At 31.9% G+C, this 24967-nt stretch overlaps 1 protein-coding gene across 1 annotated transcript in view; it reads left to right on the top strand.

Moving 5' to 3' along the window:
* Positions 1-24967, top strand: part of LOC134691341 (solute carrier organic anion transporter family member 4A1-like) — a 40286-nt gene that overhangs the window by 6307 nt on the left and 9012 nt on the right. Inside the window, exons 2-3 of the mRNA XM_063551813.1 lie at positions 17415-17865; positions 23647-23749. Of these exons, the coding sequence (XP_063407883.1) occupies positions 17415-17865; positions 23647-23749 (554 nt within the window). The remainder of the gene's footprint in view (positions 1-17414; positions 17866-23646; positions 23750-24967) is intronic.

Here is a 24967-nt window from a genome sequence, read left to right as displayed (position 1 = left end):
TTTAGGTCCAAAGGGTCCAAAATTAAACTTAGTTTGATTTTGACAAAAAATGAATCGGTTGGGTTCTTTGATATGCTGAATCTAAAAATGTACTTAGATTCTTGATTATTGGCCCCGTTTTCAAGTTGGTCCAAATCGGGGTCCAAAATTAAACTTTGTTTGATTTCATCAAAAATTGAATATATGGGGTTCTTTGATATGCCAAATCTAACTGTGTATGTAGATTCTTCATTTTTGGTCCTGTTTTCAAATTGGTCTACATTAAAGTCCAAAGGGTCCAAAATGAAACTTAGTTTGATTTTAACAAAAATTGAAATCTTGGGGTTCTTTGATATGCTGAATCCAAACATGTTCTTAGATTTTTGATTATGGGCCCAGTTTTCAAGTTGGTCCAAATCAGGATCTAAAATTATTATATTAAGTATTGTGCAATAGCAAGTCTTTTCAATTGCACAGTATTGCGCAATGGCAAGAAATATTTAATTGCACAATATTGTGAAATAGCAATTTTTTTTTTAATTAGAGTTATCTTTCTTTGTCCAGAATAGTTTGCAAGAAATATCTAATTTCACAATATTGTGCAATAGCAAGATTTTTTTTTAATTGGAGTTATCTTTCTTTGTCCAGAATCAACAAGAAATATCTAATTTCACAATATTGTGCAATAGCAAGAATATTTTTTAATTGGAGTTATCTTTCTTTGTCCAGAATCAACTTAAATCTTTGTTATATACAATATACAATGTATATTCACTTTTTACTACCAACTGATAAATTAAAATAATCTTTACCATTCAGTGATAACAAGCAGTTTTTTTACATCTTAATATATTATGATGTATTTAAATGAGTAGTTATTGTTGCAAACTCCATTAGAAATTTTAATTGAGATTAGTTTTGGAATAAGGGAAAGGGGGATGTGATTAAAAAAATTGGGTTCAATTTTTCTCATTTGAAATTTCATAAATAAAAAGAAAATTTCTTCAAACATTTTTTTGAGAGGATTAATAATCAACAGCATAGTGAATTGCTCTAAGAGAAAACTAAAATTTTAAGTTCATTAGAATACATTCATTCTGTCTCAAAAACCTATGCTGTGTCAACTATTTAATCACAATCCAAATTTAGAGCTGAATCCAGCTTGAATGTTGTGTCCATACTTGCCCCAACCTTTCAGAGTTCAACCTCTGCGGTCGTATAAAGCTACGCCCTGCGGAGCATCTGGTTTTTAATGCAGGGCCCTCTTATTTAATAGTGAATCCCTTTGGGCCAGACTCCCTTTTTTGAACGACTTGGATCTGCCACAAATGTGCATACTTTAGGTATATGCATTCCTTGCATAAAGTTATGCACAAAATATATTACCACATTTATTGGAGAAGAAAAAACATCTGAGACTTATGTTAGTCAATAATTCATTTGTATGAAAAATAAATTTGATTGAACACCAGAGCAGTTTCTTGTATTGATCGGAACAAATTGGCCATAGATATATTTGGTCAAAATGCTTATTTTAAAATGACAAAAATGTATATTATTTTTATGAAGTACAGTCAATATATTTTGTAATCCCAAGCGTAAGGTACGAAAGATCGATGTATGATAAAAAACTTAAATCAAATAGTTTTTTGGGGGGGGGGGGTCAACATAGCAGCAATTGGTCAATCAAATATTCCCAAATTAAGTTAAGAGGGGACAGGGGGGGAGGGGTCAGTGAAAAAACTATGTAAATTAAGTTTTTCATCCTTCATTGAACTTTTGATGTCTTCCCTTAGATATTAGATTAACATATTAAGTAGAAAATTAACTCAATATGATTGAAAGTGTTCTATACTCGTTGAAAATTTTAAATAAGTAAAAAATTTGGGGTTCCTTCTAAAATAAAAAGGGGGAGGTGTAATAATAAAAATGTTGAAATAATGGTCTCCAGAAAATTCTAATGCAAACTGGAGAATTTTTCTGCATTTTATGAGTTAAATGTAGGAATTAAATATTTGACTCAGACTGTATAGAAAAACCCAGAAATCAATTTTCCACTAAAAATAAATGAATAACCCAGTAGCTATTATACTGATGACCAGGTCTATAGAGATGTGAATTATTAGACATTCCAGAACAATGCATTATGTCTAATTTGTTTGTGTTTATAATGTGCTACTTTCAACACCATCTGGTTATTAATGTGTTATTGTGGAATTATCATTTGTGAGGTTCATGTTTATCTTTATTACAATAATAGTTTACCCAGATTATTTAATTGGGGTCAGAATATTAAGGGGAGGCAATCCAGGAACTGATTTTTCTAAAACCTAATAATGAGGTTATGTCCCTTGAATAAGAAAGAAATTCGAAAATACATGTTATAGAGATGTTCATCTTAATGTAAACAAACCTATTTTTGCAAGTTTTGCAATCACATAAATAACACTTATATAAATCATAGTTAACATGTTAGACTTGGAACCATTCGTATTTAGATAAATTAAGTGAATTTCTAAATGGCAAAAAAAGACAGTATTCAAAGTGAAACAGTTACCGTAAATAATTAAATTGAGAATGGAAATGGGGAATGTGTCAAAGAGACACATAGAAAAACAGCAGAAGGTCACCAACAGGTCTTCAATGTAGCGAGAAATTCCTGTACCGGAGGCGTCCTTCAGCTGGCCCCTTAACAAATATATACTAGTTCAGTGATAATGAACGCCACCAATTTCCAAATTGTACACAAGAAACTAAAATAAAATGAATACAAGACTAACAAAGGCCAGAGGCTCTTGACTTGGGACAGGCGCAACAATGTGACGGGGTTAAACATCTAACTTGGTTTACAGTATATCTTAGAGTACACCAGGGTTTCCGCTGGCATTTTTGCAATTTGCGAAAAAATAATAATTGGGGCGATTAAAATTCGTCATTGGCGAAAGAATTTGGAAGAAATATATATAACGATTTATTTTCAGCCATCTTGTTTATTTACTTTTTTCGGGTTTCTCTGACTTTAACAATCAGACAATACTTAGAATTCACCTTTAACTCGTTAAGATTTTGACTGAAAATCAATAATCAGCTGATTGCATTCATTGCTATCAACATTAAAGGACTAATTAATAAAGGTGTTGATTGTATGATATGACAAAATGATATAGTTAATTGGCTCCTGTCACATGTCACAAAAGGGATTTATTAACCACTGTTCTATGCACGTGTTTGAAGCAAATTTTTTACGCTTCCTCTCCTTCTTTTTATGATATGATAGTCCAGAAAAGAACATTGTTGTTATGACGAAAAATGTTCAAAAGAAAGAAAGGTCTCTGATGTAAAACTTTATCATTTAACTTTCATATAGATCATTGATTTGAGTGGGTACTGCAAAGTCGTTTCAGTGACAGATGTGTTTCAAGATAACTTTTGATATCTTTTTCGAGCATATAGTTTTACTTATTAACGATGGTCTAGAAAAGAAAACTGTCATTATGAAGAAGTCTATTCAAAAGGTTGGCATGAGAGTAACCCTTCAATGTAATGACTACACCTTACACAAGGGATCAATTCCAAGTGATAAGATGCTTTGTTTTGTTGTAAAAATTGTAAAAACCACTTATTATTTAGGGGGGGGCAGGAAAAATTTTAAAAGATATATGAATGTGTTAATTGGTGAAAAAAATAATAAAGTGGCGAAAAATATATTGTTTTGGCGAAAAAGGTGGCGAAAAAAATAATTGACCCAGGGGAAACCCTGGAGTACACAATCTTTGTTTGTTTATTATTTATAAAGTTCTAGGATACGGAGACGGTGCACAATCCTTCCACTGTTATGCACATTTTTTTTTCGACATGCAACAATCCTTTACAAATTTTCTAATATTTTTTGCAGCAAATTTATTAAAGTTTTTTTCAGAATACTCATTTCTACCTAATTATTTGTTAAGTTAACAACCAAACAGCTGTGATTTCCATCTTTCTTAATGTCTGCCGTGAGATAAGGATGATAAGCGGTGATGATTTTAATATCTAAGATTGCATGAAGAGGATACTATGACAAGTGGTGGTTTTGATCCTTTTACAGATTACTGGGGCAATTTAAAAAATGTTTATGAACATGGCGCGTGTGAAATTAGTTTGTACTCCTGCAAGGCTAAGATTGTTTATCTTTCTATAGTGCATTTTTCATGAAATTCAAAATTTTATTTGGTTGATGCAATAAAAAAAACATTGTATGATTTGATTCTTGTATTTAATCTAGGCTCTCAGATTAAATGTAGGATATAAAAATGAAATATTTGCTACTGGAATCATTAGAAGGATCCTATCAAAATATAAGTTTGCAGCCATTTTCACATAGTGGCAAATACTACAGTCATATATCATGTATATTACATGGCAGATTTTAGGACTTTCAATAAGACTGGACCCAGAAGTCAAAAATCATAACTTTAAGTACTCAAACACACCAAGTTTAGGTCATATAGTAGGGGGAAGGGGATCTCCCTCTCGATCACCTACCAAATTGATATACCCAAGATCAATGCATAATCTCAATCATGTCAGAATAGAACAGATAAGAATAAGATTGTAAGGTTGGTGTAGAAACTTCTTCAGATGCAGCAAATGTTAGTTTGTTTGACAATACTTTAATTTGCAGAAACAGCGGAAATCAAAAAAAGGTTACTATTAAAGACTAAGCCAAAATCTTTGGTATGTAGTGTCAAGTAACTAAGGTCTATAACAAAAGAACTAAGTAATAAATGTTGATTTCTTCTTTGATGGTATAGTAGATAAATCACATTTCAATGAAATCTTACATCTTAACCCATGTTTCTTGTCTGTTGTGATTACAATAATTCATGACGCTTTGTTCCTCTTACATCATATTCTATATAATTGGAGAATTTAGAGTGACAATGGGATGGTCTTCTTTGTCTTGTCAGGAAGGATTACTTAATATTTTTGCTATCTGTATTAACTTGCTGCGCAGATAATTGTATTTGCATTTGAAAAATTTGTGGTAGGAAAAGTTCAAAAGGGTATAATAAGGGACATAAAAGCATAAACAGAATATATCAAATATCATAAAAATTTCAGATATTTTGCCTGAAGTTTATCTGATGGTGGGAAAAGGAACCAAGAGCCCTGGCAATCCAAATCACAAGAGGCTGAAAAAGACTATTGCATATATTAAAACAAAAGTTTTACAAAATATTAAGAGTTATCCAGGGTTTCAGAATCTATTTTATTCTAGGTAATATTTTCAACAGTATACACCAAAATGTTGTGATTGGCAAATAGTGTCCTAAAACTAAAAAGTTATTCTTGCCAGGGAAAAAGCTTGAGGTTACAAAATTTAAACAGTAAAATGAACATCCTTGATACTAAATATTTTTTTCTAATTCAATGAAAGCTTATACAACAGATGACGGAAGTCTTGTATACTATCTACGTAAATACAGATCACATCTGTTATGCGATGTCACTAATTATTAGGATAATCCTTTCTTACAAAATTCCTGAAGATGACATTGTATTAACTCTACATCATATTCTTGTTTATTTCTGGAATATGTAATAAGTTATGACGTTGTTTTGTCAGTTTGTAGTAAATTGTTGCATTGTTATCTGCAATGAGATAGTTGTTACAGATTGTCTTTTTATAGTATTCATACCCATGTGGTGGACTATTAGAACTTGAAGTGAGGGGTTGGACAGGAGTTAGGGTAAACAAGAATGAGAGGGACAATAGTGATTTGGGGGTATGGAAGTTGAAATCCATTACACCTGCCCAACCCCTCTGAAATGTCATCAATAAAGTACCATTGGTGCCTCTGACTGTGATATTTGAAGTCAAGACTTTTCTGTGTGTGCTCTCAATTCTATACTGTTATCTATTTTAGCATAGATGTAATATGCTAAAAGTAAGGTGTAAAACACTTGTCTTAATGTGTGAACTTTACTCAGGCTTATACTTGTAGAATGTCATTTCAGGTTGTATTGTCAAATTGGGATTCTTCTCCAGGGGGAAAAAACTCTATTCTTCACTAATGGCAAACAATATCACTGAAGATGATATATATGATTTATTAAGTAAGAACCCTTCAAAACAGACCAAATATTCATCTTTTACTTCATATTTGAATGTGACAAAATTAACTAAAGTCTTGCATGCACTAACATGTATATATGCACTTGCAGAAGGTTGATTTCAATCCATTATGATGCTCATATATTGTTTCTTGTCAGATGAAGGGGATAGATTTGTTAATTTAAAAAAATAGACTAAACATGTCAGATGTAGAAACAGACCATTATTTACTAATGGGTCAGAAACTGACATGAAATTGATCAAAGAACTGCTTTTAATTATTTTGCACTTGGAATGATGGATTGCATGTTAAATGTTAACTTGTAAAAACATTTGCTGCAATTTGTTTATGTTAAATTACCTGATTAGTTTGAAACTGTATTAATGAAGGAATTTGCTTTAACAAATTTGAAGAAGTTAGAGTATTAAATCTATACGGATATATATATACAGGTCTGTGGTGGATCAAATTCAGGTGTTCGGGGGCTAGATCCCCTTTTAACGATCAATGCTTATTAAAATTGAAAGGGTACATATGGTTGGACCCCCCTCTCCCGTTTTTAAAAATGGCTAGGTCCACCCCTCATTCAGCAGAACTATTAATGCTTAGAACATGTAGAATGAGAGGAAATTTCACAGATTTTTACAAGAAATCCTAAATGGGTCACCAAATATAATCATGTTCAAGCAAATATTGGTCAGAATGTGGTGGGGTTAATAACATGCTTTAAAAAAGGTACATTTTTTAATAGGTGATCTGCTTTAACTATTTAATCAAATTCTCATCTTTTTTCCCACCTTAACTGCAAGTTTTCAAGTGCTTAGGAACAACTGATTTACTAGAAGAATTATTGTTTTGTATGAAGAGTTAAAAAACTAACATCACATGCACTTAGAAATGTTTAATTTCTCAATGTTAAATATTGAAAAAATACATAATGAAATTTATAAAAAATGAAAGAATTTGATGTACAGTTAAAAACAGACCAAAAATTTTTGTTAAAGAATATTTTAAAGGGGGAAAAGATGTTTAATCTCTGAAAATCTAAACTATTAATTAGAGCACCAAAAAATGTTTGTTTATACCATGCCTGCATGACTTGACCTGTATTTTCAAAATATTGAAATGTATGTCTGATATCAGTTTTAATGAGGCTGATTTGTATAGTAAATAAACACACATATCAACCAGGGTTATTTATCCAACGTTCACATGTTTTTCATCTTTTATCTTTTCTTTTCATCTTCATATGTTAAAATAAAGATACCTCATGGCTGTATTTTTGTGAAGATTTCAATCTTGAAAATCTATTTATTTTCTTTGAAAAAACTAGAAAGATGTGTTTTAAGGTCATAGATCAAGATTTTTTGCTTCATATTAAATATTTTTTATTGAAATTATAATTTATCTTATATCAACAGAGAAACAGGTCAATTAAGTATGCTTTGGGTTTATCTTTTTGTGCTGACTTATATGTCAGTATGTAAATGTGTTAAAATATTGCTTGCTGTTATTTCAGGTGTATTGCTCTAAAACATAAATACAACCCTGTATCACGCACATATAGTTGAGAGCTACAAATAAAATGTTTATACCTATCTTGTATTGTTTCACATTTTTTTTTTTTTCACATTCTTATCAGGAATTCATTTAAAACTAAAAAAAATAAAATCTTATTTATTTATTATTTTTTTTTTTGGGGGGGGGGGGGATAAGTCTAGTTAATTAAAAAGATTATCGATTAATCATTCCCTTAATTTTTCATCCCAGAATTTAACATGCACAGTGGGAAACACCAGTATTTTTCATTACCTATAATGTTTATGTTTTGCTTAGCAATAAGTTGTTGATAGAACACGATTATCAGCTTGCACTGTTGTACAAAGTTTATGGAGTTACTGCTTATATAAATATTGACTTATCCTAATTTCCTTATTATAATTAATTAACCATAACTAGAGCACCTGGTGTTTAGGGCAAGCTGTAAAATGTGGATATGTCGAGTCATATTTGGCACAACTTTTTGGAATTTTGGATCCTCAATGCTCTTCAACTTTGTACTTGTTTGGTTTTATATATATTTTGATAAGAACATGGCTGACTGAGGTTGCTGATGACTCTTATGTAGAAAAAACGCACGTTTAGCGTACTAAATTATAATCCTGGTACCTTTGATAACTACTAAAGTATGGGTTTTTGTTTGTTTGTTTTGTTTGTCAATTATTGTCTCCCTTGAGATGAAAGTCACAAAAGCAAGACAGAGGTTTGCTAATTTGACTGTTGCAGCAGAAACTATTTGTATAAAGGTTATTATTTTAAAATGAAAGAAGACAATGTTGCATCAATTTGCTACAAACTCCTGATTATAAACAAATCATAACTTATTACATGTTCCAGAAATAAACAAGAAAATGATGTAGAGTTAATACAATGTCATCTTCAGGAATTTTGTGAGCAAGGATTATCGTAATAATTAGTGACATCTCATAACAGATGCGATGTGTATTTACGTAGATAGTATACAAGACTTCCGTCATTTGTTGTGCAAGAAGCTGTCTTTGAACCCAAAATAAATATTGCCTTGCTGTTTCAAAAGGTTCATATGTAACAGAGTTTCCGTGTGTCATGATTGTCAGCTGTCCTTGACCTCATTTTCATTGTTCAGCGACTGCTTAAAAGTATTTTTTTTTCTCATGTGAACTTTCACAAGTGAGAAAAAGGATAATTATATTTGTACATTGGATTCTGGCAGGATCCATCACATTTCACTAGGCCTAAATTCATGGATCAGTGATCAAGGTTAATTGTACATTAAAAGGTCTGTTTTGCAGAAATATAAATGGAATGATTGTAAAGTTTGCATTTTTCCAAATGATCAAGATGGCAGGTTTTATCTGATGACCTATTTTTCATGGTTCATTGATCATGTTAAGTTGAATACACAAACACTCCCCCATTTGCTAAGAGTTCATAACAAATATCATGATATTTACATTTATTTGAATCAAATTTTTGCATTTGTCTCGATTTCAATTGACTCTTCTTCAATTTTTTTTTTATTAGATTTGATGCGCAAGACGATACCTCCCTCAATTGCCTAGGGTACATAATATTCAGATTTTAGGAATATTTGTCTTGATTTCCATTGATTCATCTTCAAAAAAGAAGAATTAAGATTTGATACCCAAGACATACCTCTCCCATATGCCTAGAGTTCATAATAAATTACAAGATCTATACATTTATTTGAATCAGATTTTCGGCACATTTGTCTTGATTTCAATTGATTCATCTTCAAAAAAGAAGAATTAGATTTGATGCAGCAGATACTTTCAATATGCGTGTTCTTTGATAACTGTTGCATTTCTAGATCTAGATTTTATCTCCTTTCTTCATTAGAGATGATTATCCTATGATATATCTATAAATGACTTAAACATAGAGGGGGCAATGGATTGTTAATATGGAATTCTAATTGTCGTAATGTAAGAATCATTGCTGAAATAATTATGTTCCCATTCCTTCTTGTAAAAATTCGCACATCTGGCTTGAAGCCCATTAAGCTGCTAATTGAGGGTGGTATTTGAAGATTTCAGGCTCCTGTTTTTTTAAGGGACCTTTGTGTGCTGTTGTATTATACTTTATAAAAAATGAAGGATAGCAAGGAGGTAATAAAAAAGTCAAAGAAAAAAAAACATACTGTACCGGGTAAATAGAAAAAAATACTTATAAAACTAAAATTTTGATAGCAGGGTTGGAAATGTTGTCATGTTAGAACAAAAACCACTAGTTGTGTGTGTGTGGGGGGGAGGGGGGGGGGGGGTTCGATGCAACAAGTCAACAACAATAATATACAGAAAACTAAAGATTATAGGACGGGCAAAATCAACCCCTCAAGAATGGATAGAACTGTGGTACTGAAACAAACAGTAATTCCTGTTCCACTTATTAACATCAGACTGATAACGTTTGGTTTTTCTTACCCTAGACTTCAGGATTTTGGTGGCAGGGTTGGAAATGTTGTAATGGCAGAAAAGGCATGTGTTGTCAAGTGGGTCAATACAACAAGTCAAGACTTAAAGATTTTGGTTGCAGGGTTGGAAATATTGTAATGGCAGAAAAAGCATTTGTTGTCAAGTGGGTCAATACAACAAGTCAAAACTAAGATTTTGGTTGCAGGGTTGGAAATGTTGTAATGGCAGAAAAAAACATTTGTTGTCAAGTGGGTCAATACAACAAGTCAAAACTAAGATTTTGGTTGCAGGGTTGGAAATGTAATGGCAGAAAAAGCAATTTGTTGTCAAGTGGGTCAATACAACAAGTCATAACTAAAATGTTGGTGGCAGGGTTGGAAATGTTGTAATGGTAGAAAAACATTTGTTGTCAAGTGGGTAAATACAACAAGTCAAAACTAAGATTTTGGTTGCAGGGTTGGAAATGTAATGGCAGAAAAAGCAATTTGTTGTCAAGTGGGTCAATACAACAAGTCAAAACTAAGATTTTGGTTGCAGGGTTGGAAATGTAATGGCAGAAAAAGCAATTTGTTGTCAAGTGGGTCAATACAACAAGTCATAACTAAGATTTTGGTGGCAGGGTTGGAAATGTTGTAATGGTAGAAAAACATTTGTTGTCAAGTGGGTAAATACAACAAGTCAAGACTAAGATTTTGGTGGCAGGGTTAAAAATGTTGTAATAGTAGAAAAATCAATTTGTTGTCAAGTGGGTCAATACAACAAGTCAAAACTAAGATTTTGGTTGCAGGGTTGGAAATGTTGTAATGGCAGAAAAATATTTGTTGTCAAGTGGGTCAATACAACAAGTCAAAACTAAGATTTTGGTGGCAGGGTTGGAAATGTTGTAATAGTAGAAAAAGCAATTTGTTGTCAAGTGGGTCAATACAACAAGTCAAAACTAAGATTTTGGTTGCAGGGTTGGAAATGTAATGGCAGAAAAAGCAATTTGTTGTCAAGTGGGTCAATACAACAAGTCATAACTAAGATTTTGGTGGCAGGGTTGGAAATGTTGTAATAGTAGAAAAAGCAATTTGTTGTCAAGTGGGTCAATACAACAAGTCAAAACTAAGATTTTGGTTGCAGGGTTGGAAATGTTGTAATGGCAGAAAAACATTTGTTGTCAAGTGGGGCAATACAACAAGTCAAGACTAAGATTTTGGTGGCAGGGTTACAAATGTTGTAATAGTAGAAAAAGCAATTTGTTGTCAAGTGGGTCAATACATAACAAGTCAAAACTAAGATTTTGGTTGCAGGGTTGGAAATGTTGTAATGGCAGAAAAAACATTTGTTGTCAAGTGGGTCAATACAGCAAGTCAAAACTAAGATTTTGGTTGCAGGGTTGGAAATGTTGTAATGGCAGAAAAAGCACTTTGTTGTCAAGTGGGTCAATACAACAAGTCAAGACTAAGATTTTGGTGGCAGGGTTGGAAATGTTGTAATGGCAGAAAAAGCACTAGTTGTGGGGGGGGGGGGGGGGGGGGGGGGGGGGGGGGGTCATCATTTTAACAAGTCAACAACAATGAATACACAGAATCTTAAGATGGGTAACATAAAACCCACAAAAACGTAAAGAAATATGGTGCTCTGAAACAGACAGCTATTCCTGTTCCACTTATTAACATCAGACTGATAATGTTTGGTTTTTCTTACCCTAGACTTCATTATATTTATAAACCATTAGTAGAGGTTAACCTAGATCATTCAATTTCCTTTTATTTGAAACTTCTGTTTATAAACTCTTAAGTAGTCACAGTAGGGAATTATCAATGAGGGATTATGTAACATTCGTTATATAATAATATGATATATATTTGTTATGTAATAGTCTCAAAGTAATTGAATTGAAATTTGTTTCTCCTCTGAGTGCATATTTATAGAGGATTTGAATCAACTATGTTGAAAAGGGGTATAGGGATCAAGAAGACAATGCCCAAAACTGGTTTAAAAGCAAAAATAGAAGATTGCTATTCATGGTTTATGTTGCACAATTTGTGTATTCCAAAAGTATAAAGTTTAAATGTTTTATGACAGAGAGATCTATTGTTGAAATCCATATGGTGACATATAGTAGTTAATTTCTGTGTCATTCAGTCTTTTGTGATGATACCATATCTTCTTATTCTCATTTATAATTGTACATTGTCACTGCAAGGGAAGGCTGTAGGCTTATACTCATTCAGCTGCTTCTGGTGTCTAGCTTGCCTAGTGTGCATGAGGTTGTGGGTTCCCTTAACAAGTTGTTAACATAGATTAATTTTTCATCTGTAGCTTGATGGCTGGAAATATATAAATTTTCATAGTGAAGAAATCATCACTTTAAAATTGATTAAATTAAGTGTGAAAGTTCTAAGATCAAATCTTACTTGTCATAAGTATTTATATCAGGCCATCTTAGGTCACCATACCTGATACCTAGCAGTTTTGTTCCATGATAATCTAAAATTTAGGTGAACCCATGGCTTTCATGAAATAAACAGTACATACACCTGTTTTATATCAATAATTGAAGTAAGTTATATGGTTTAAGGCTAGTGCTTTGCTTAGCAAATGCATTTTAATAAATTGTATTTTATAGTCATTATTTTCATATACTAAGTGTCCAATATTGACTTGCAACTAAAAAAACATAGTCAAAGTGCACATGCCATAAATGCTTAATTTTACCTGGGTTATCTGCCTTTAACAAAACTTTGGTGGCAGGGTTGGAAATGCTGTAATGCTACAAAAATGTCAGTTGTTTGGGAGGGTCATTAAAACAAAAAAAACAAGAATGTTGTGTCATTCTTTATACTAAATTATAGCTATGGTAAAGAATCATCTTTAATATAATAGTGGGAAGTTTTTTGTCCATTGTTATGTTACAAAGAATCATCTTTTGTAGTAGGGAAGTTTTTAGTCAATTGTTTTGTAATATGCTTATAAGAATCATCTTTCGTAGTGGGGAAGTTTTTAGTCGATTGTTTAATAATATACTAAAGAACCATCTTTCGTTGTGGGGAAGTTTTTAGTCGATTGTTATGTAATATTAGTGATATAACACAGACCTTATATATATATGTCCCTTGGTAATTGAAAAGGCTAAAGATATCATCCATATGCATTTATTTTGTATCAATATTTAAAACTGTTTTTATCTTCATTCATGTGCAATCAGTAAATTTATGACTTATGAATTCAAAAAACTAGGCTTAAAGATTATGCAGAACTGATAAAATAGTAATTGTTGTTTGGTAATTGTAAAATCCTTTAACAATATATGGTCGGAAAATTGATGAAAAATTCTGAATTATGACTTATGAGAGAGGACTTGAGGCTATTTTCACAAAAAATCTTATGAGTAAAATTTCTTGTAACTTAAGATCATATAAAAAAGAAGATATGGTATGATTGTCAATGAGACAACTATCCACAAAAGACCAAAATGACACAAACATTAACAGTACGGCCTTCAACAATGAGCAAAGCCCATACCACATAGTCAGCTATAAAAGGCTCAGATAAGACAATGTAAAACAATTCAAATGAGAAAACTTGTAACGGCCTTATTTATGTAAAAAAAATAAATGAAAAAAAAATATGTAACACATAAGCAAACGACAACCACTGAATTACACATTTCAGCATATCTTACTACAATGTATCAATATTAATCTTAATGAAATATAATTGAGAATGGCAATTGGGAATGTCCAAGAGACAACAACCCCACCAAAGAGCTAATAAAGTATAAGAATTTTGTGAAAAAGTATCAATATGGTCATTATACAGAACAATTGTCTCCAATTATATTTAGTGAGGTATGTATTCAGGCCTGTACTGAGTGTAGTCAGGAATTTCCAAGGGGGGGTTTGTTGGACTCACAAACTCGACTTTAGCAGTAACAATTCTAACAAACATTGACTTTAACAGTGCTTATTTGTTTTCAGGGGGGGGGGGGGGGGGGGGGTCATCCGAACCGCCTGGCTAGGGGTATGGTATTCATGATCTATCTGTTACTGGACTAACAATAAATGCACCATTTTTCACAAAAGTATAAGTCAGACAAAAGTTGGAAAATAAATTACTTGATTTTGAAATTAATTTATTTACAACAAAAAAAATCCAGTTTGAATTGATGAAAACTGCTGCCAGAAGTCAAAAATTGAATTCTGAAAGTGTCAATTTAAATTCCTCAATGTTGAATTATTCTACAAAAAAATGAATGAATTGATGAAAGTTGCTGCAGTTTAACAGCCTGAAGTCAAGAGTTGAATTACAAACTGTTAATTTAAATTCTTCAATGTTCAAAAAAAATGATGAAAATTTACAACCCCAAGATTTTTTTTACAAAAATTGTGAAGTGTGTTATCAGGTAAGGATAAGAAACTGACAAACTGAGTGATGAAAACAACATCTTCTGATTTACAAAATACTGTAGCGTCAATCATGTCAATTGAATATGATATATTACACATACTATTGCAGAAACAGAATTTATTACAATCAGAAATGTAAATGATATATTATGCATACAATTGCAGACAAAGATCATTACTAATTCCATTGAGAATTGGTTTCAGAGATATTTTTCTATGCTGTGCATCCTAGTTATCTGAATTTTGTTGCTTATGTATTATTATACCTCCTATGATGTCAGTCTGTAACTGTTGGTACATGAAGCGTTGTATAACTGTGCTGTTATTTAATAAAAGGGGACTTATATGTGAATTAGTCTGGAACTTTATAATGAGGGGGGATAGGACCTTTATCAGGACTCCGGGATAGGGTGTTTTCAAGCTCGGGATTTCAGGATTGACCCTTTCAGGATCCGGGAATCCTTTTTTTTGGATTTCGGGACGTCAGGATTTACTTTATTTAAATTCGGGACCTCTGGATTTCCTATTTTTTAAGTCTGGGATTTCGGGATCAGTACCCCTCCTACCCACCCCACCCCCCTCTATAATGTTATTAAAGTTGTACCAATTGTAAACAATATATTTTAATCTGCCAGGGTTCTTGAAATGTTTTTTTCCTGGTGATCCTATTAGAAGAAAATCTGCTAATCATATCTATTCTTTCTATATTGCAAAATACCTATGTAATGACTCCCTTCTAAATGTGGTGGTCAAAAACTTTGGATCACCCTAACAGAGCTATACATGCTATATTGCATTCAGTTTGTCTGTGTGTCTGTTTTCCATTTCTATACAAATACTTCATATTTGGTCAGCAAATTTTCAGTGATCAGTTTTAATCTGAGAGTGCTGATAACCCCAGCTGACTAAGGTGTTACATTGGGTTATAGGAAAATAACAATTTACCAACAATCATGACAATATGAAACACTTAGATATAAATCTTTTAAAAAATAAAAAAAATTGTCTCTGATTCTCTCTACTTTCCTTTTCCTTTTTGTAATAAAACCATGAACTACATGTACTTCTATTAGAAGTGGAGTTAATGCTTTAATAGCACTAAAGCATGTGCAACCTCTTGTTCATATAATTACATAATTTGACTTCACACATTAAGGTTACGATACTCTTTCATCACATGTATCAGCCTCAAGATGTGTAATCTTAATACAAGTGTAGATCAATCCTAAATTGATTGAAATGAAACTTAATGTAAAAACTCTTTAACAGTGTGATTTGCTAAAATTACTTTTAATATATTATTAATTTGTATATTTGAGAATCATATCACTATAACATATATTTAACCAAGTTTAATTGATAAATGAAGAACGAAAGATTATTTTTTTCGCTCGTTCCCAACATTTTAATCTGATGTACTTTAAATTTGTGTGTTCAAACTGCATAACATGCCGCGATCTTAGTTATATTTAAGTATGTCTTTTGATTTGTATATCTTGGTACAATCTTTAAATTTAAAAATTTTGGATCGCTACCAATTTTATTTCAAAGTTGGATAGTTTTAAATTAAAATTTGATTACCTACAGCTGATTGTTGATATTATAAAATGGTGAAAAAGGCTAATATAAGTGTTATAAAAACTGTTTGCCAAATTGAAAGACAAGATCCAAGCCAAAAGAAACACAGGGTGTGACAAGCAAAAAGTTTTTAGTTTATTAAGAATACATAAAAAAAAACCTCTTGAACAGATGGTTTTACAAATGGATACACTCATTTGAATTTGTGACACTACCTCATTGTAAAATTATAAGTCTGGCATTATTGAAGGCTGTTTGGTGATGTAATGTAACTCATTTTCTCATGTCTCAATATTTCAATGGCTTTTCCTTCTAATTCGTATACTTTAACGATGTCAGTTTCTGGTCATCATGGCTTATTGAACAAATATAGGGCTATTGATAATTTTTATTCCCCACCTAGGATAATAGAGGGGCTTTATTTTTTCTGGTCTGTTAGTCTGTTCGTTCATTCGTTCGTTCGTCTGTCTGTCAGGTTTTAGTTGAAGTTTTTGGTCAAAGTAGTTTTTGATGAAGTTGAAATCCAATCAACTTGAAACTTAGTACACATTTTTCCTATGATATGATCTTTTGAATTTTAATGCCAAATTAGACTTTTGATTCCCAATTTCATAGTCCACTGAACTTAAAAAATGATAGTGTACTGTGGACACATTCTTGTTAAAATCTACTTTTTAAGTATTAATGCTTGCCATGTACCTTTTGGTGCCGTTGCAAAACTGTCTATTTGTCATATATATATATACATTTCATGTGTAAGGCATTCAATAGTATCTTGTAAGATTTAATTTTTGATGACATTATGTTTCTGTGTCACTGACCTATATATATCCAGAATGTCCTTCTGTTATTATTTTCATATGAGAGCCTTCATGTGTATTGGTTAGCATAGAGCCTTCATGTGTAGTGGTTAGCATATTAGGGTACTTACACAAAGGTTCCTGGTTTTATCCCCGTTCCAGGAAGAACATTTTTGGGACTGTATGTATGACTCTCCCTTGACACCATTTGCAAGTTTGGTCTTGAGAAACAATGATAGTCCATCGGAAATAGTCCATGACAATAAATAGCAGACCCATATCTCTTGCATCTAAAAGACACCCTTGTAGATTTTAAAAAAGAACAGCACTTGCACCAGAAAAGTGTAAAGCGATTTAAATAAGTTGCAATACTTCAAAACCTCAAAACAAGACATCCATGGACCATTGTAACAACATATTTTAGACAATTGAACAGACAAAACTACATATTTCACACATTTTGGAATCTTATCAGTCAAATAGACAGTTTTCAAGTGCTTTATATTATTACTAGCTATATATATAAAAACTTAATAAAAAAGAGAGTAATTTCAAAATTTTATGTGTTGACATTTTATTTCTATTTTTCAGGGTATGGTTGTGAATGGATTCGTTAATGTTGTGATATCCACCGTGGAACGTCGTTATGACATGAGCAGTACAGAGTCGGGGATTATAGCGAGTAGTTATGACATTGCTTCCGTCCTTTGTTTAATACCTGTTAGTTATTTTGGAGGACTCGGTTGTAAGCCTAGATATCTTGGAATAGGTGTATTTATCATGGCAATTGGATCATTTGTTTTTTCAATACCAAAGTTTACCGCTGCTGAATATGAGATTATTTCAAGTGGAGATAACTTGTGTCATTCATCTTATAATAGCTCAACAGAGTGTGACAATAAAATAGATAGTTTATCGAGTTATAAATGGGTGTTTTATTTAGGACAATTTTTACATGGGGCAGGTGCTGCCCCCTTGTATACCTTAGGAGTTACCTACCTTGATGAGAACTTACCACTCCGATCATCATCAATGTATATAGGTAAGATTAATTGTAAAATAAAACATGGCATTATATTCGTGTAATTTTAGCCCTCACTATCGCACGTGCAAAAAAAACATGATTATAGTGCCATGTTGAAACTACACTAAAGAATATCTTGCATCAATTATTTCTAAACAGTATGTTATACCTTTTTATGTATGTTTAAACATAAACATCAATATTATTAAAATTGCAAATGGAATAAAACTTAGAATGTTACATTTATACACATTGAGGTTAAAATAGAAGAAAAAAAATCGGTACTTGAAGGAGATTTAATAAACAAAATAAACCCAGCTTTTATAGAGAATTAACATCTTCATCAATATTCAAGTCTAATTTCGAGTATGCTTAAATTAATTTAAGATGATTATTTGAATATTGTAAGCAGTTTTGGAATGTCAATCGGAGAAAAACTTGATCAAAGATGAATAACATGATTTCTGTGATGAGACAGTAAAAAAACATAAAAATGTCATCAAGCAGAGAATAGTTATCTCCCATTTTACAGTTTTGAAAAAGTACAAAAATGAAGAGTTATTTCCCATGTTTAAGTTTTGAAAAATTACAAAAATGCAACAATTTTTTTTGAACCTGATTTTAGTTGAGAAATTCCATTGTATTGATTCATTCATTTCATGTTATCTATACATCCCTACAGCAAAAAACTGCTTTATTTACGATAGAATTTCATTTAAACTTGAGTAATATTTGAGTTGTGTCGGAAAAAAATATACCTTAATATGCAAAGGAATATCAATACATCTGTTACAGCTAATTTCCTAATGCATGTAAAGCAGATCTTTGGTTGGCTTGCTTGCTTTGCTTGTATAATTGTTTATACGAGATTTGTAAATAAGATTGACATTTTTAAACAATATATTTAGGCATAGTTTAACCTGTATATATAATATTTGAATTTAATTGGGTGTTATCCTAATTATAATGATTGTACAATATAAAAACAAAGCAAGAGAGCTAACTAAAGTCCTGCTCTACATGCTTTAGGATATAAGCTGTAATATGGTTAACCTAGTTCAGATTGATAAAATCTCAAGTCTGTAACAATTTTGAAAATTGAGGTCTTCTTCTTTAGGTTTCTAGCGATCCTTCAATTATTGAAGATTATTTGCCAGGCGTCGACTATAAAATTTATAATTTACATTTTAGCAGGAAAAAATCAAAAATAACAAAATCAAGAAAAAACAAAATAACGTATGTACATTCAAAAAATAAATTTTGATAAAACTATATACATTTGATAACAGAATAGTTAGGGATAGAATATGGGGATGAGAGCAGATTCTGTGATCATACTCTTAAATCCCTCTACTGTACTGTACTGCATGATACTATTTGTTGTGGCAGATAGTTCCAATTTATAATTGTTCGTGGATAAAATGAATATTTATAACTGTCTTTAGATGTTTGTATTTGCCTAAATGAGAGCGGATTGCTATGTCTGGTTCTATTGTCTAGTGGGATCAAAAGGTTATGTGTAGGGACTGTGCAACAACAATTTCATGAATAATTTTGTAGAAGAAAACAAGTCTGTAACGTAAGCCCCTAATTTTGAGTGGGTACCAATTTATCTGTCATCATTTCAGTAACTGAGCTGGTGTTATGGAAGCGATTGCATGAGAAGCATGCTGCTCTTCTCTGAACTTTTTCAATTTGTGTAATTTGCTGTTTTTGAGGTGTTATAGCAACCGTACAACACAGACCAAAATTCATCTCATATTTTGTATTTCATTGTTTTGAAATCCATCAATGTCTTATATGTGTACATGCACTTTCGAAAGGTTGGTTTCTATCCAAAGCAACTCATTTGATATATTTCAGGGATGATTCCAGGTGTTTTCAAATGGGTCCCTTGACTATCAAAATTGGGAATTTTCATGCAATTGGGATTTTTTTTCCGGCATAAAATCTATGATGAATTAACACTATTTTCCTATAAAAACGGAAAATCAAGTTTTACCTTTATTTATACATGTATATACAATGACTGCTGTAAGAAGTTGTAACATTTTGAATAATCCTGATGGAGCTACTCAGCGGATTATCAAATAATAGTATATAAATATATCATGATTACCAGATCGCTTGACATCCTGACATTCGATTGGGACGAGTAAAACTAAAGTTGTTACATGTACATGAAGTTTATTGTACTTCTTTTAGCAGTTTACATCTTAGCTATGGTAACCTTTTTATACGACTGCAAATTTTGAAAAAATTTTCGTCTATATTGCTATCACATTGGCGTCGGCGTCGTCGTCGTCGTCGTCCGAATACTTTTAGTTTTCGCACTCTAACTTTAGTAAAAGTGAATAGAAATCTATGAAATTTTAACACAAGGTTTATGACCATAAAAGGAAGGCTGGTATTGATTTTGGGAGTTTTGGTCCCAACATTTTAGGAATTAGGGGCCAAAAAGGGCCCAAATAAGCATTTTCTTGGTTTTCGCACTATAACTTTAGTTTAAGTTAATAGAACTCTATGAAATTTTGACACAAGGTTTATAACCACAAAATAAAGGTTGGGATTGATTTTGGGAGTTTTATTTTCAACAGTTTAGGAATTAGGGGCCAAAAAAGGGCCCAAATAAGCATTATTCTTGGTTTTCGCACAATAACTTTAGTTAAAGTAAACAGAAATCAATGAAATTTAATCACAATGTTTATGACCACAAAAGGAAGGTTGGTATTGATTTTGGGAGTTTCGGTCCCAACAGTTTAAGAATTAGGGGCCAAAAAGGGACCCAAATAAGCATTTTTCTTGGTTTTCGCACCATAGCGTTAGTATAAGTAAATAGAAATCTATGAAATTTAAACACAAGGTTTATGACTATAAAAGGAAGGTTGGTATTGATTTTGGAAGTTTTGGTCCCAACAGTTAAGGAAAAAGGGGCCCAAAGGGTCCAAAATTAAACTTTGTTTGATTTCATCAAAATTGAATAATTGGGGTTCTTTAATATGCCGAATCTAACTGTGTATGTAGATTCTTAATTTTTGGTCCCGTTTTCAAATTGGTCTACATTAAGGTCCAAAGGGTCCAAAATTAAACTTAGTTTGATTTTAACAAAAATTGAAACCTTGGGGTTCTTTGATATGCTGAATCTAAAAATGTACTTAGATTTTTGATTATTGGCCCAGTTTTCAAGTTGGCCCAAATCGGGGTCCAAAATTAAACATTGTTTGATTTCATCAAAAATTGAATAATTGGGGTTCTTTGATATGCCAAATCTAACTGTGTATGTAGATTCTTAATTTTTGGTCCAGTTTTAAAATTGGTCTAAATTAAAGTGCAAAGGGTCCAAAATTAAACTAAGTTTGATTTTAACAAAAATTAAATTCTTGGGCCTCTTTGATATGCTGAATCTAAACATGTACTTAGACTTTTGATTATGGGCCCAGTTTTCAAGTTGGTCCAAATCAGGATCTAAAATTATTATATTAAGTATTGTGCAATAGCAAGTCTTTTCAATTGCACAGTATTGTGCAATGGCAAGAAATATCTAATTTCACTATATTGTGAAATAGCAAATTTTTTTGTAATTAAGAGTTATCTTTCTTTGTCCAGTATAGTAAGCAAGAAATATCTGCAAGAATTTTTTTTAATTGGAGTTATCTTTCTTTGTCCAGAATCAACTTAAATCTTTGTTATATACAATATACAATGTATATTCACTTTTTACTACCAACTGATAAATTTAAATAATCTTTACCATTCAGTGATAACAAGCAGTTTTTTTACATCATGTATTTAAATGAGTAGTAATTGTTGCAAACTCCATTAGAATATTTTAATTGAAATTAGTTTTGGAATAAGGGAAAGGGGGATGTGAATAAAAAATTGGGTTAAATTTTTCTCATTTGAAATTTCATAAATAAAAAGAAAATTTCTTCAAACACTTTTTTGAGAGGATTAATATTCAACAGCATAGTGAATTGCTCTAAGAGAAAACAAAAATTTTAAGTTCATTTTAATACATTCATTCTGTGTCAGAAACCTATGCTGTGTCAACTATTTAATCGTAATCCAAATTTAGAGCGGAATCCAGCTTGAATGTTGTGTCCATACTTGCCCCAACCGTTCAGGGTTCAACCTCTGCGGTCGTATAAAGCTACGCCCTGCGGAGCATCTGGTTACATATAGCAAATAAAAATATCCATTGGGTAATTTTTAACAGCTAGTCATCTTTATAAATTGACATTGCTTGAAATTAATTTGGACTAACACATAAGTTCTGTTGAATTCACGAAAGCATTTACAATGGTTTAAGTCTTATTTTGGTAAGATATTTTTGGCAATTTTGTTGCTGATAAAATTATATGGGAGGTTGTCATAGTTTTACCCTTGGTGTAACCCTAAGGAACAATAAAATTTAAACATTGAACCATAATAATTTGTTTTCAAATTTTAATTGTTTGGATAATTTCCACTATTCATATCATTTTCATCTAGACTACAAAAAAGAGTAAATTCTGTATTTATTTAATATTTATTAAGTTTAATTCTCCATGAAGAAACAATAATTTTTTTCTGTGCCCAATAGCATTGTATCTTCTTAAAATACTAACCCGAACCTCAACCCCAAAAAGTTTTTTTTCTATCCTTCATTGATTTGTTTATGTCGTCCTTTATTCTAAAATGCCTAGACAGTCGGACTTTTGACAGAAATACTTATTTATATTTTTCATAAATATATTTGATAACGAGTTCTGTTAATCGATCTGCTTTGACAATAGTCCGAGATTACTCTGACGTCCAACGGCTGTTTAGCCAGACAAGCTGGTCACACGACCCAGCTTGTCTGGCTAAACAACCGTTGGGCGTCAGAATAATATTGGACTACCTTTACGAGATCGGCGCACATTAAATTTATCAAAGGTATTGTCAAAATTAATAAGTTTTGCTCCCTGCCAAGGTCTGCTTTTACGAGACCCATGTTGGTAAAAAGCATCTGTAATCGACCTGCTGGGCGATCTGCTTTTACGAGATCGAATACTCCCATGTAACATTTTTTGGTCAAATTTATGATATTCTAACTATAAGGTCTCACTCTGCTTTAAAATTACAAGACCAAATGTATTGAAAAACTTCTCTTAAACTTTTGAAAGAAAACTTACAACAATATGCTCATTTACCTTATCTTAACAATCTTCCGTTGACATTATTCTTCTTCGGCTTTTAACACGCTTTGATGAGAACTGCTGGAAAATTGTAATTGCCTAAGTCAAAAACGGAAAAAATTCCGGAAATATTAATTTTTTTTTCAATTGGGAATTTATTTTTACCCATTTTTTTCGGGGCCGCTGTAGGAATTGAGGGCCGCTAAGCGGCCCTAAACTATATAGTAGAATCATCCCTGTATTTATTTAGATGATTTTTACAGAGTTACCTCCCTGTAATGTCACATACCACCTTTAACATGATTAATATTGGATATATTTATTCAGATGATTTTTACAGAGTTACCTCCCTGTAATGTCACATACCACCTTTAACATGATTAATATTGGATATATTTATTCAGATGATTTTTACAGAGTTACCTCCCTGTAATGTCACATACCACCTTTAACATGATTGATATTTGATATATTTATTTAGATGATTTTTACAGAGTTACCTCCCTGTAGTGCCACCACATTTAACATAAGTAATATTTGATATATTTCTACTTGTAGGTATATTTTATGCCTTTGACATAGTAGGACCAGCTATAGGTTATTTAGTTATAAGTAATATTTGATATATTTCTACTTGTAGGTATATTTTATGCTTTTGCCATCGTGGGACCAGCCATAGGTTATTTAGCAGGCGGAGCATTCCTTAATCTATATGTAGATTTTGATTCAGTTGATACAAACAGGTATGTTGTGACATTTGATATTTATGGTATGTATAGGATTGCAAGTATCAGTCACAGCTGTGCTTATAAAAATACAGAAAAAAGTAAGGAGTTGTGTCCCATTAACAATGATTAAAGAACCATTATTGTTTTTGTACATAGTTCTACAACTATTCTTAACAACTAAAAAATTAAGCGACTTTGAGGTTACCAGATTTCCTCCTTTCTTTATGCTCATATCAAAGTAACTGAACATTTTGATTTGTGGATTTTCTGTGATCACCCTCTCAACCCACAAAATTAGAATCTTACAAACGAATAATTTGTTTTTTTTAACTTACAGACTTTTTTTATAGTGAATTAAAAAATTTCCAAATTTAGATCTTGTTGGCATTTTCAACAAGTTGGAAGGGGGGCCTTTGGAACTTATGTTACATGTGTTGCGAATGCATTTATACTGTTACGGTTGTCTTTTGCAGACCACTCTTCATAATGTTAGATCCACAACCTCCTGTGACAGAGTTCTGGAAATCTGTTTTCTCTAGTGGTCCTCACTATCATGTCGATTGCAAATTACCAAAATTGTGTTGGTCCTTCCCAAAAATGTGGTGGTCAAGTCCACCACATGTCGAAAACTCTGGTGTGATACATGTATTATATCATTTTCAATTATAGAGGGGCCTGATATTGGGGGGGGGGGGGGGGGGGGGGTCTTATCACAAATCACGAGTTGATTTTTTTTTCAATCACAATTCACAGAAAATAAATTTCCATGATCGATTGGTTTGTTTTGTGATGTATTCAAGCTTATCAATAAATTCTTCCAGTCAAAGATGGATTGAAGCCTGTTGAGTTTGTTTTTTGCGGGTATGAGTGTGCAGTTTTGTTTAAAAATTATGTTTTTACAGCTTATTTATAAATTCTCTTAGTCTATGATTTGAGCGTTGTGGATTTGTATACACCATTTAAGGGCTCTGTCTGTGTGTCTGTTTGTTCTTCTGTCTGTCTGTCCCGCTTCAGGTTTAAGTTTTTGGTCAAGGAAGTTTTTGATGAAGTTGAAATCCAGTCAACTTGAAACTTCGTACACATTTTCCCTATGATATGATCTTTCTAATATGAATACCAAACACTGTAAACCAACTTATTTTCGCTAGTAGATAAATAGCACCAATATAAATCGTTGTGAAAATGTAAAACTTGGATCTTTTCTTATTAAACTACATCATATAAATTTAAAGA

Source organism: Mytilus trossulus, chromosome 11, assembly GCF_036588685.1.
Source record: "Mytilus trossulus isolate FHL-02 chromosome 11, PNRI_Mtr1.1.1.hap1, whole genome shotgun sequence".
In the NCBI taxonomy this organism is placed as follows: domain Eukaryota; kingdom Metazoa; phylum Mollusca; class Bivalvia; order Mytilida; family Mytilidae; genus Mytilus; species Mytilus trossulus.
This window is presented reverse-complemented; position numbering and strand designations above follow the sequence as displayed.